Raw genomic sequence first — 13,417 nt, 5'->3', positions numbered from 1 at the left:
GAGTCTCAGTCCGGCACACAGTTTTAATCTGCCAGAAAGTTTCATATCAGCGCACATTCCACTGTAGAGTCAAAATCTCATTATGGAAACATCCCCTAGGCTGTGGCTAAGCCATGTCTCCGCAATATCCTTTCTTTCAGGAGTGCTATTTCTGCAAGGTTCGCAGGAGAACTTCTGTAAAGTTTGGATGGTAGGAGATGAGGTACTGGCAAAAGTCGGGCTGTGAGGATGGGGCGTGAGTCATTCTTGGGTAACTCAGTTTGTAGAGCACTTGCCCGCAAAAGGCAAAGGTCCTGAGTTCAAGTCTCGGTCCGGCACACAGTTTTAATCTGCCAGAAAGTTTCACATCAACGCACATTCCACTGCAGATTGAAAATCTCATTCTTAATAAGAGTTTATAGTCTTTAGTCTGTACATGCAATTAAAGGTGACAGGGAATCATTTATCATATTTAATTGGACAAATGTCAGAATGGCAGACTGAATGTTTCAGATTGCTTACATTCACTGGTAACTTGTTTAAGAGAATTAAGTAAACATTTTTGAAGGAAATTATGTCCCTTCAGTGTGAGAATTTACATCATTGTTTATAGCATATCACAAATTGAGGTAACAATGGGATAGAGATTTGAACCTCAAAATAAACACAAAATAAGCCCAATGTTTTTGAGTAAACTAAAATGTGCAAATAACACAAATGTTTAATTCGTTTACTTTAAGTACACCTTTTTTGTATTGGCCATTCACAATAATGAATGAAAATCCATATCTAACCATCATTTCTGTATGTTTTCTGTCTGATACATAATAAATCTAATTCTTGATAAATATATGGATTAATGTTACTGTACTTAAATTATTTTTATAATATTTACCATTAATTCAGTATTGGTTTTTCTGCTTGCCATAGATCAACCTAAAGGAATTCTCCGTCCTGTTGGAGGCCATATTGCCACACTTGCATGGACAATGCCAACAATATATGGAATTGGAATGGACGATGTTTGGTGGACAGCATCTGACATGGGATGGGTGGTGGGTCATTCATATATTTGTTATGCACCTCTAGTATATGGTGTCACATCAGTGATGTATGAGGGAAAGCCTGATCGCACACCAGACGCCGGCCAGTATTTCAGGTATGCTCAATATCTACATGCATATTCATCTATATGAATGAAAAACAAATAAGTCCCACCTATGATAAGTAAAAAATAACCAAATTACATTAACAATGTGTCAGAAATACTGTTTATTATTAATGTAAATGTCTTTGGTAATACATTAGTTCTCAAAGCAGAGGAATCCCACAGGATTTAAATGCAGTTTCTTTCAGCTTCTTCTTTTTTCTTCCATTATGGATCTTCTTATCATGTAAGTTGTGTTACTGTATCTCTAGTGTCCAAAAAACATCTTTTTTTGTAAAATTTATAAACCTTCCATTTTCTTACAGAAGCTTCTGGGTAGTTATGATACTTCAAAAAGGTAGCTGCATTTCCATTTTAAGCAATCTTTGTGCTAGGTATTACACTTTCTATAGATTCCAAATTACTGTTCTTACAAAAGCTCTAATCTTTATCAGCAATAACCTATGAGCACACACTGCTATAAAAATCCCCTCTGAGCTGCATTTCATATGTGCTAATTTTGTTCAAATAATTGTTAATTTGCTCTGTGCACATTTAAATTTCCATGCCAATGTGATATTGTATGTGAAAGATGAAGAGATTCCTACTTTCAAACTGCCAGTATTTTAAAAAATTCACTATCTGATATTTAGATATCAGTAGCAGTAACATTCACTAATTTCTAATTTTTTCATATGGGCTTTCAGCTGTGATGTGCAGTGTCAGTCTTGTCAAAAAGTACAGAAGGAATAATTAGCTTTACCTGTTTACTACTGTATTTTAAAGCTAAAATTATGGATGCATCCTATTGTAAATAGACTTGTCAAGAACAACATAGCTGTCAATTTGAACTGGCTATGATTGAAAATAATGCTTTTTTCTATTATTACACATGAAGAAATAAGCATTTTCATTTTTATAACAATGGTTGGCAGCTGCATTGGTTGTATATCATAGATGAAACTGGTAAATATAAAACCAGTGATTTTTGTCAGATATGGTAAAAGAAGGAAAAGAATCGATATACAGTTGTTTGAAATAACTTGTATGACAATCATCATAATTTTTATTGTGCATGATACTTTCTTACATCATACATTAGCCATGACTGGAATCTTTTGGTTACTGCATCTGCATGGGAGTGGAGAGGAAAGCCAAGATTCCACTTGTTACTACTACTAATAATAAAAATCTTTATTTCTCCAAAATAATAAATGAAAAGTGCTAGTTTGCTTGTGTTCTCCTTTTATTGTGTTAACCAGTTTTTGGCATACAAGGCCATCTTCAGAGATTTACTGACTATTGTCACCAAAGAAGTTACAATCTTTGTGAACAACATTTGAAAAGAAGTTACATCTAGATTGAAGCAAAAATGTACAGTAAATAGTATCTTTGACAGTGTGATGGTAATGCAATGTAAAAAGTAAAAACTTGAACAGTAAATAAATATAAACGGAGTAAACAAAACTGGGACAGCATAACAGTTTATAGTAATATACAAAACCAATAAAATAAAATTAGTACTTGACAAGGGTACTTCAGGAGGTATAATACAGGAAGAGTGATTCACAAACCAATTTAAAAAAAGAATTGTCAGTGTAACTACAGAATATACGAGTAACTTACACAATATCAATAAGATAAAGAGAAATTAAAAAATGCAGGTAAATGGAGGACTGTGTGGGAACCTACAGTAAATGTCATAATAATTTTTCAGTTTTGCACATCATCATTTTTTGTACACTTGCAACTATATCATGCCATACATATAATGAATATACCCAACAAGTATCACAATATATGCTATTATATAAAGAATATAGAAATGGAATTTTTGATAATGGAGCCCAAGAATCTCTGAGTGGGGAGGTACACAAATCTTTCAGTTAACAACCATTTCAGTTTTCCTTAAAAAAGATTTTGATGGGGCTATTTGACAACCTATTATAGAACTCCAGCTTCAAGTGGACTGTGATCTATAGCTCCTTTATTACTCGGTATCCTATGATACCTATCTGGAAGGTACCAAAGGGGATGTGGAGCCACACTGACTCCAGCACCATGGCCAGGTGCTATGTTTCTCGGTTGAGGAACCATGGCACAAACAGCCTGATTGAGGTGGTCCCACACATTCTCAAATGGTTTAAAACAGGGAGTTTGGTGCCCAGGGGAATATGCTAAACTCATCCTGGTGCTCCTAGAACCATACAGATATGCTGCAAGCTGTGTAACACATTGCATCGTCCTGCATAGCATATGCCAAAGAGAAACAAACTGCATGTAGAGTTGGAAATGGTTCCTAAGGATAGATATATGTTTTGTTGATCCATTGTGCCTTCCAGAATGATGAAATCACCCAGGGAATGCTAAAAAAACATTCCTCAGATCATAACAGTCCCTCCTCTGGCCTGTACCCTTCCAACAATTGTTGCAGGGCCATACACACCAACAGCCATTGTCCAATGAGCATAAAATGTGATTCATATGAAAAGACCACCTGACATGAAAATTCAAGCCTTTGTTGCTCATGAACAGCAGTCAGAATGGATGGATGAACCATGCACCTGCTATAGGGGCCCATACACAGCAATGTTCACTGAATAGTCATTGAGGAGACACTGTTGGTAGCTTCTTGGTTCATCTGGGCAGTTGATCACCCAACAATTGCATGTCTATTCACCTGTACACATCTCCGCAGCCATCACTAGCCCCTATCATCTAGGCCCATGGTGCACCACTGTTGCCTCTGTGCCAGTTTTGGACAACGCCATTTTGCCATGCATAGTATACTTTAAGCATGGTAGCACATGAACAATTTTCAAATGTACCTATTTCAGAAATGCTTCTACCCTTGGCCAAAAAACCAGTGTTCATGGTCTTTCGAACATCAGATAAGTCACTCTGTTTCTACATTACTACAACTGCACTGTTTTCCACATCCTCTTGACAAGCACTGTTCATGCTGCCAGCTGGCATCTGGGAGAGCTTATTGCACATTGATACTGAACATAGGTGGTTGTCACATTAACTTGACTGGACCATGTAGTTGCTCCCTTTTGAAGCCTGAATATCCTATTCATGTAAACTGTGGATGCCCTATCCCAAGTTTCAATCCCATATTGCACATCTGAGAGCGTTAATCTGTAGTACACTTGTTTAAGGACAGTAGGGGTAATTATATTTAGTAAGTAAATATTGCAGCTAATCTTTTTACAGATGTGGCTGATATGTTTTTCATGTAAGATGTTAATCAATCACAATGCCTAAAAACATGTGTATCAGATGTCTCAACTGCAGACAGTGATTCACTATATGATCGGTTATAATTTAACAAGATCTTCATTGCAATAATCTTGTCCTTATTCAGTGTAAGTTCATTCATTATTAGATATTCTGTGATCAGTTCAGAGTTCTCTTTATTTCCTTGTATTACTAGCTGTTCTGCATGGCCACAACCAAAAAATTATGTATCATCAGCATAGTTCACCAGCTTTGAGTTTTGCAGCTGTGTTATCTAATTTATGCATGCAAGAAACAAAAATTGCCCAATAACACCTCCCTGGGGGATACCACAGTTTACTGTTGGGGTTTTACTTTTATTCTTACAACACAGTTTATTACACTATCTCTTGGAGATACAAACTTAGAACTTTAGTACTACTCCTCTTGCACCATAACTCTCTAATTTGAATAACAGTACTGCAAGATTCACAGAATAAATGGTCTTAGACTTATCTAGAAAATTCCCAATAACTTTGCTTCCTTTATCTAGTCTGTTTAGCAGTTCAAGGAAAAAAAATAGCTACTCCTGTTATTGTGGATCACCTTTTTCCGAACCTGTGCTGCAAGTTGTTTAATAGGTTGTATTTACCGACAAAAGATTCCATTGGGTCTAAAATTAGTCTTTCAAGCAACTTGCCAAGTGTTGAAGTCAATGAAATTGGGCTGTAATTATTTATGTCCGTGGCTGCTCCCTTTTTATTCTTTGGTAATATCTTCAGTAATTTTTAAAAGTTCAGGAAAACTCCCTCGGGCCAGTTCGGTTGAACCATTTATTGGTTTTTTTAATTCAGTTTTGCATTCCTTATATAAATTAAATGGTACATCATCACAGGCATTAAATGTTTTATGTTGAGTTTTGAGGTTATTTTCAGTATCTCATATTCTATTACACTCTTTATGAAAAATAGATTACTCCTTTTAACTGAGTTTATTTGTAGTGTTGTTTCAATTTCTTCTTTTCATGCCGTTTCTAAAATGTTTTAAGAAGTCTTCTATTGCTATATTACTACAACTTGGATTCTCTTTGTTTACTATATTCCAAGTTGTTATGGTAACATTACTGAATTCACTTATCTGTTGAACATAATAGTGAGCTTTTACAATCTTCAGGGATTACCTATATGTTTTTTTTTCTAGCATTCTTTGTTCTTTGTTAGAGGAAATTTAAGATTCATTGTGTAATCTGCTTCCCTGTAGTTTTTTAAATGGTCAGTTTTTCGTTTATAAATGAGTAAGTCAGTAAGTGGAATCATTTTGTAGTCTGTATTAATCTCTATAGGTAAGGCTCTATGGTCCAAGAAATAGTATTCAATAGTTCTTGCCACTAATAGTTCCCAATTTAAATTTGTAAGCGGACAGTCAAATTTATTCTGGTTGGCAAAAAATTTATATGGACATAGTTATAGCAATATAACAAGTCAGAATATCTAATATAATTTACATTACAGCTTAAGGAATCTATGTTCCCATCTCCTATGATTACCATATCTGTTTGCTGATAGTTTATCCAAAACTTCATACAGATGGCAGGTGAATTCATCTATATCAGTATTTGGTGATCTTTACAGGCCAACAATTATTAGACCAATTTTACCTACCTTTATTTTTACTGCTACTGATTCAAAGGCCATCTCCACACTGAGTTTATCAACCCAATCAGTGTTTTCATACTGAACATTATTTCTAATGCAGATGCCTAAACCACCAAACTTGTGTATCTTTCTACTATATGCACTCACAGTTTTGTAATTATTTAATTTAAAACTACAAATCTCTTTGGTCTTGCTTCCAAATTCATTCACAGTAAATAAGTAATGCCATAGTAAGTGGCTTGATGGCCCAAAATGCAGTTGCATCATGAATTGCAGCTTCCACACACTACAGTTACAATTTGAGGGGAACTGTTTCCAGTGTGCTCTCAATCAAAATCATATGGGTGAACATGAATGTCATTGTGCAGTTTGTAGTAGTAAAGTTCTGCTAAGGAGTAAGTAAGAGAAATAAAACACAGTGTTGAATCACTAGGTGAACAACAAGCAAAATTAAAAGGTGAGTATTACAGAAGCGAATGCCATGAAGTGGTTCCTTCATCTTCAGAATCAAATCAAAGTCACAAGTATTAAATCCTGGGAGTATGGCAGATCGTACAGTAGTTTAATTTATTAAATTAAATTAAATTAAATTAAATTAAATAAACTACAATGATGAACATCAAGATTCAGTCACTAGTCTTTGAAAATTTTTGAATTATCAAGCTTCAAGCACATTAGTAAACATAAACCTTCACTCATTAATTCTATCATTAAGTACTCCATTAAACATACAGATGGCATTTATACTTCTGTGTCCCAAAAAGTCAATCTGCAGAAAACGCTCATGTGACTCTCCTTCTCAGATCTTTAACTGCATCCATGGCAAGATTATGTCAGAATCTTTATAATGAAGCTGTGGTAATCCTTTTTTTCTGTACTGTGGTACTGCAAACTGCATTCCGTTATTAATTTATTATTATTTTTTTACTTAATTTGTACTTTATATAGAAATAAATCTTGTTCATGGACGATAAGTTGTGAATTTTGTACATATTAAGTGCATAAATTTGTTATTGTTTGCTCATAGGTCATAATGACAAAATGTGTTACTGTCAGGGAATTTGTAAATGAAATATAGAAATGAAACATCATGCTTTTCTGAATGTACACTCTTAGTTGCAAGGTTGTAGTTGATTTTTATGGCAATGTAATTTGCCACAATTGCAATATCCGTATTTATGTGGTTATCCATGTGTGACTGTGATAATAGCATGTGTCTAACCTGGCCACTAACTGTAACTCTGCACTCAGCTAGTTCAGAGTTGACATGAGAAGTATTTAACTATCACTTGTGGAATTTACCACAGTAGGTGCAGTATTGTGCAAGGTTATTTCCAGCACAACTTCTCTGCCAGATTCTAGTCTCCTGTTGGAATAGACTTGCAACTTCTGAGGAAGACAGTTGAAGTATTTGCTCTGGATGTTTCATTTACCTCTTAGTGTGTATGCAACTTAAATGTGTGAACATAGCTTTCACTCTCACTGTTTGAATGAAAGCAGAATAGGGTGCTATGAGATGCTTAATACAATTTTCAGTATGATGCTGGAGTCATAAACTGAGGTTCATTGTGAAAAAGTTTGAGAAGATTTCCACTGTAGTGGATACCAAAGTCTTGGCTGTGGTTCTGTGCATTGGTGCTACAACAGGAAATTAAGAAACAGTATCAAACATAATTAGATACATGCAATTCAGAGAATTCATTTATTTATTTTATTTAGATACATGCAATTCAGAGAAGTTCCTGTAATGTTGCTCAAGTGAGTATAATTGCTGTGATACATAAAATGCGTGACACTGTGAGACAATTATGTAGGAGAAATATTTATTTGGGTGGTTTCAGCATATTTTGTTAACTTTTCAGGCAATGTGTCATGGACATATCAGGCTATGTTCTCAAGAATCCAGTCAGGAACCAAAGTCCTAGGTAGCTGTATGAAACACTCTTATGGGGACATTTTGACTAATGGTTTCAACTTTTCATCCTATTAGAAACATAATACTTTGTGTCAGTTGAAGATTGGGCTAGGGCTCAATAGGATCTTAGAATGTCCATATGCATTTGCGTGTTGATTACTCAGTTTTTGTAGTGGTTGACACTGATATCTGCTCGAGAACCATGTCCATCACTGTAGTTGTTGAGCAGTTCTGTCTGGTAATCAAACCTCAGTGCAAAAAATAATGTAAGGGGTGGCCAGTAAATAATTTGCTTTAAACACAGAAATACAGAATTTTATAGGTCTTTTTACGTCTCCTTCTTAAAATTAAATTATTGAAATATGATTCCCTTTAGACGCACGGTATACATGAACACAGCTGTCTTTTCTTTAGAAGTTTCAGTTTGTCTGTGCAAGATGTTAGTGGAGTTTCCTCAAAATACAGTACCATATCATTTAACTGACAGAAAATAACTGATAGGCTGCATTTTTGTGTGAACATATCAGTAGCACTTTATAAAATTTGCTTTGCAAATGCAAAGCCACGCCATTTAGTACCTGTTTACTGACTATATGTATTTCAATCTAAATTCTAGATTTCATGCTAGTAATTTCACAGTCTACATAGGATCTTGATTTTTATTGCTGATTTTAATTTGCAGGGATTTTGAGTGTGTAGTCATAATTAGATCATACGGGTTGTTTGGATGTCCATGGCTAACCCATTTGACTAGAACACTGTTTCTAGATGTCAGGCATATTAACCCTAGAATGCATGGTGCCGAAAACACACATGAATGCATATGCAGGGCCTCCAAGGCCCTGCCCTAATTTAAAATTTTCCTCTTTTCGTATAATCATTCTTTGGAGTTAAATTTATTTCTGTCAAATTTATTGTCATATTGAAAGATTCCTAAGATACACTAACAGGATCTGGTGGGCCTGATTAACATTTTATTAATTTTTAAAAAAAACTCTAAGAGTGAATTGTTATTAGTTACATCCATTTACATACAACATATACAAATAATTCTATTAATTCACTTATAAGTTGCAGTTTACATTTTATCACATTTATTACAACCAATTTCTTCAATTAAAACATACTCATTATTCACAATATGATGTATATAGGCAATATTTTACAAAAAGTTATTATTCATTGTTCACATAAAATTGCATTTTTCTTAGTTTTCAAGATGTGACAAACAAGAAGCACAAAGAACGCCACTATGTTCCTTACAAATGTTGGTTTTGCACTTAATGCATGTCATAGCACTTTTCCTGTGTTTATTATATGGACAATAATTGCATCTTCTTCTTTTTCCTGAAACAGGTAGTTGGTTTGGCAATATGACATCTTTTTGAACACCACATCTTTGCATGGCATCAATGATTTTCTTTGGAAGATTAGGGATCTGAATACAAAGTTCCATTAGTGGTCTTACCATTTCCTCTGCTAAATCTCTTAGGAAAAAACGCCTTTTATCACTTTTTCCTCTATGGTATGTCAAATGTTGGGCGGAAAATAAAATTTCACTGTTCATTGCTGCAATGTCCATCATATTCATCCTTAATGCAAATGGCCATCTTCTCATTTGTCTGTTGCAAGTGTAATAACGAATTTTCTGGCCCATTTTATCTACTCCACCCTTCGTAGAGTTATAGAACTTTATTATATCTGGTTTCTTTTTTGCATGAGTTTCATAAATGTTTCTGTTGTGATGCATTGTGCTAATGAGAACTACAGACTTTTTCTTTTTGGGAACATAACTCACCATTGTAATGTTACCTCTAAATGCAAACAAAGAGGAATGAATCACTCTTGAGCAGATGGTTTCATCTCATTAGGAATTTCTGGTTTATTTTGTTTGATTGTTCCCACCACTGTAATTTGCTTCTGAAGCATCTCTTCTGCCAGCTGCACACTAGTAAAGAAGTTGTCAACAGTAATATTTTATGATGATCCTTCAATGCTTTTAGCAAGATCTTTCACCACATTCAATCCAATATTTTTCTGAATAGGTTCATGGGACTTCCTTCCCATGTAAACAATTCCATCTAAAGCATATGCAGATGTAGCATCACATAACCAAAATATTTTTGTGCCATACTTGGCTGGTTTAGAGGGCATATACTGGGTGAAGCTGCATCTTCCACGGAATGGGACTAGCTGTTCATCAACTGTGAGTGAATCATTGGGAATCATTCTATTTCTACACTTGTCAAGAAATAGTTCCCATACATAGCGAACAGCTGTAAGTTTGTCATCTGCAGATCGAGCTTCATGGGTATGCCTGTCATCAAATCTAATCATTCTCCTTATATCTTCGAATCTATTTACTGACATGGTGGCCTTATATGTAGGATTTGCCTTTTCATCCAAGAATAATTCTCTAATAGGGACATCCCAACTCTTCTCAACACTAGAAAGCAGTAAAAGACCAAGAAAACCCTCCATTTCAGCAAGCGAAACGTTTTTCCACGTTTTACCATGTAAAGCAGCCACTCTTCTGCCTTCAATATTTGTGCAGTTGATGATTTCCTCTAGTATTTCCTTGGAGATGAAGTAGTCCCAGGCATCCTTAGGTTCACAGGTTTTCAAACCACAGGCTGGACCAGGTGCCTTCTTACGATATTATGGACAGGCGTACGAAAAGTTGCAGGAGGATCTAATTTCCAAATTGTTCCATTCCGACTAATGTATGTGTGGTCTTCTATACCTTTTTGTGGTGGTTCTTCATTTTCAGACTCTGATGAAGTAATATTATCAGAAGGACTGTCATCTGTCTCAATATTCACTTCTGCAGGTTCATGGGCTGATTCTTCACTACTTGCATCTTCAAAAATATTTCCTTCCTCCCAAGAATCATCTTCTTCAAACCACTGAGCCACAACACTTTCAAAATTAGCTGCATTTGCATGTACTGACTCTCTTGTTTTGCATGTCGAAGCCATAGCAAAAGGCATGTCTCTCGAACAGCAGCTTGTGCAGCACTAAACGAGTCATACTCGTAACAATATGGGCCTTGCAGCAACAAACAAACTACAGTAACAATGAGGCTGACAAGAGCAGCACAGGATAACAATACTATGCAACAATAAAACATTTGATAGCAAAAAGATCAATAATACACCGACATCGCCAATATGTGAAAGTAGTGTGTATTATTTTTTAATTAAACTATTACTACTACAGCTACTGCTGCTGTAGCCACTCCCGTTGCTGGAAATACCACTACAGTTATTCTTGAATTAATAACTGCTCCTGAACAAATGTTGGAGACAATATAGGCTAAAGAACATTTATAAATGTGTGAGGGCTTCTGAAGCCCTCCTTGTGCATTCACAGTGTATGGGTAAACATATTGAATTATACAAAAAACTTAAAAAGGTATCTCATTCAGACTTTATTGGAGGAATGTCACAGTGTTAGTGAAAGAGTACTAGAAAGCAGTTTGAAATCAAACAAAAAATTACAGACTTATTTTTAAAAATGAAGACATACAAGGGCCTCGGAGGCCCTGTATATGTATCCTAGGGTTTTGAAGTTATAATTTTTTTCTCGAATGTCATTTTCAATTAATACAGATGCATCCTCTGAAAACAAACCCAATGTGAAAATTATTCATACAGAAACTAAACCAGAGCAGATCGTAGAGTAGAACCTTGAGAGAAACCTTGTGTTACTTGCGGTATTTTAAGAAGTAACAAGTTATTACTGTTCATCCTGTGTTGTAGAAGTATGAAGTAAGCCACAATAGAGGGTTGCCACTAATACCATACTTGTTTAGGGTATGTAGATGAATAGGAGAAGAAATTTCTGGGATTCCCTAAGGTAGTATTATGAGCCCTCTGTTGTTCCTTATGTATATAAATGGTTTAAGAGACAATCTGACAGGTGAGATAGGTTGTTCACAGATGATGCTGTCATCTATCATCTAGTAAAACCATTAGAAGATCAAAACCAATTTCAAAACAATTTAGATAAGATATCTCTGTGGCGCAAAAATTGGCAGTCGACCTTAAATAATGAAAAATGTGAGGTCATCCACATGAGTGCTAAAAGGAATCCATTAAACTTCAGTTACACAATAAATCATTCAAGTCTAAGGACCATAAATTCAACTGAATACCTAGGAATTTCAATCACGCTAGCTCCATCATTGTCGTCAGGAGTAAAACTACTGACTGCCAGGCCTGGCACTATTTTCCATGTATATACCTATGATTAAGGTCGCTGGCACCAATCAGACAGGTCCAAAACAATGTGTGCACTGAAGGTGAGTTAGGCAGCTCATAGCAGCTCTGGCCTGCTGTGGGACTGAGTGATGTTAGGTGGTGCAAACAGCCGGCACCATGTTTGAAACTGCCACTCCCAGCTCCCTACAAGCATCCTTTTGACATCCAAAGCCCAATCCCACACCATACTTAGTGTGTAGCCCTAGACTCTGTTGAAATTGTTGCTGTTCATTCGAATGTTGGCCACCTCTTTTATAACTGAGTCCCAGTATGTTCAGACATGAACAAAGACTCTTGTATTCTTAAACTGTGTTTTGTATCTGTTTTCGAGGCAATGCTCAGATATAGCTGACTTGTCAAGCAACATTTGCTTTATGTGTCTCTTGTGCTCGGTAAAATGCTCTGCAAATGTGCAAATTGTCTGGCCTATATAGATGCTGCTGAACTCACGAGGGACACCATACACACCAGGCACATACGTCGTCTTTAACAGGGTGCAACATATCTTGTATCTTCAGGGGCAGGCTGGTCTCAGTCCATGTCTCTGCAGTAGACAGAGCTAGCCACTGAAAGCTTGAGAATTTTTTTGGAATTGACATGGCTTGAAAACCGAGAAGGTTTTATCCAGTCATGCCACCGCAAAAGACTCCAAGGATACTAAAGACTGTCTACAGTACGCTTACCCGTTCTCTTTTGGAGTACTGCTGTGTGATGTGGCATCATTATCAGATAGGATTAACAGAGTACATCAAGAAAGTTTGAAGAAGGGCAGCACATGTTGTATTATCAAGAAATAGGGGAGCGAGTGTCAAGTACATGATACAGGATTTGGGGTAAACATCACTAAAACAAAAACATCTCTGGTTGCGGTGGGATCGCCTCACAAAATTTCGATCACCAACTTTTTCCTACAAATGTGAAAATATTTTGTTGACACTGGCCTACATAGGGAGAAATTATCATCACAATAAAATAAGGGACATTAGAGCTTGCATGGAAAAAGATAGGTGTTAATTTTTTCTGCCCACTGTTCAAGCCTGTTCTGTTGATGGTGCAAATTGAGCAGTCTACTGCCTGTCAAATCTCTGGAACAGTTCTGAAGCGAATGCCATGAAGTGGTTCCTTCATCTTCAGAATCAAATCAAAGTCACAAGTATTAAATCCTGGGAGTATGTTGGATCGTACAGTAGTTCCCAGTCCCATCGACCGAACAGAGCAGCCACAGCTTGCGCTGTATGCG

The 13,417-nt window shown here is 36.0% G+C and overlaps 1 protein-coding gene across 2 annotated transcripts in view; it reads left to right on the top strand.

Moving 5' to 3' along the window:
- LOC126184836 (acyl-CoA synthetase short-chain family member 3, mitochondrial) overlaps positions 1–13,417 on the top strand; it is a 518,174-nt gene that overhangs the window by 374,524 nt on the left and 130,233 nt on the right. For both annotated transcript variants that reach the window (XM_049927427.1, XM_049927426.1), the window contains exon 7: positions 910–1,138. In XM_049927427.1, the coding sequence (XP_049783384.1) occupies positions 910–1,138 (229 nt within the window). The remainder of the gene's footprint in view (positions 1–909; positions 1,139–13,417) is intronic.

This window comes from Schistocerca cancellata, chromosome 4 (genome assembly GCF_023864275.1).
Source record: "Schistocerca cancellata isolate TAMUIC-IGC-003103 chromosome 4, iqSchCanc2.1, whole genome shotgun sequence".
In the NCBI taxonomy this organism is placed as follows: Eukaryota; Metazoa; Arthropoda; class Insecta; order Orthoptera; family Acrididae; genus Schistocerca; species Schistocerca cancellata.
This window is presented reverse-complemented; position numbering and strand designations above follow the sequence as displayed.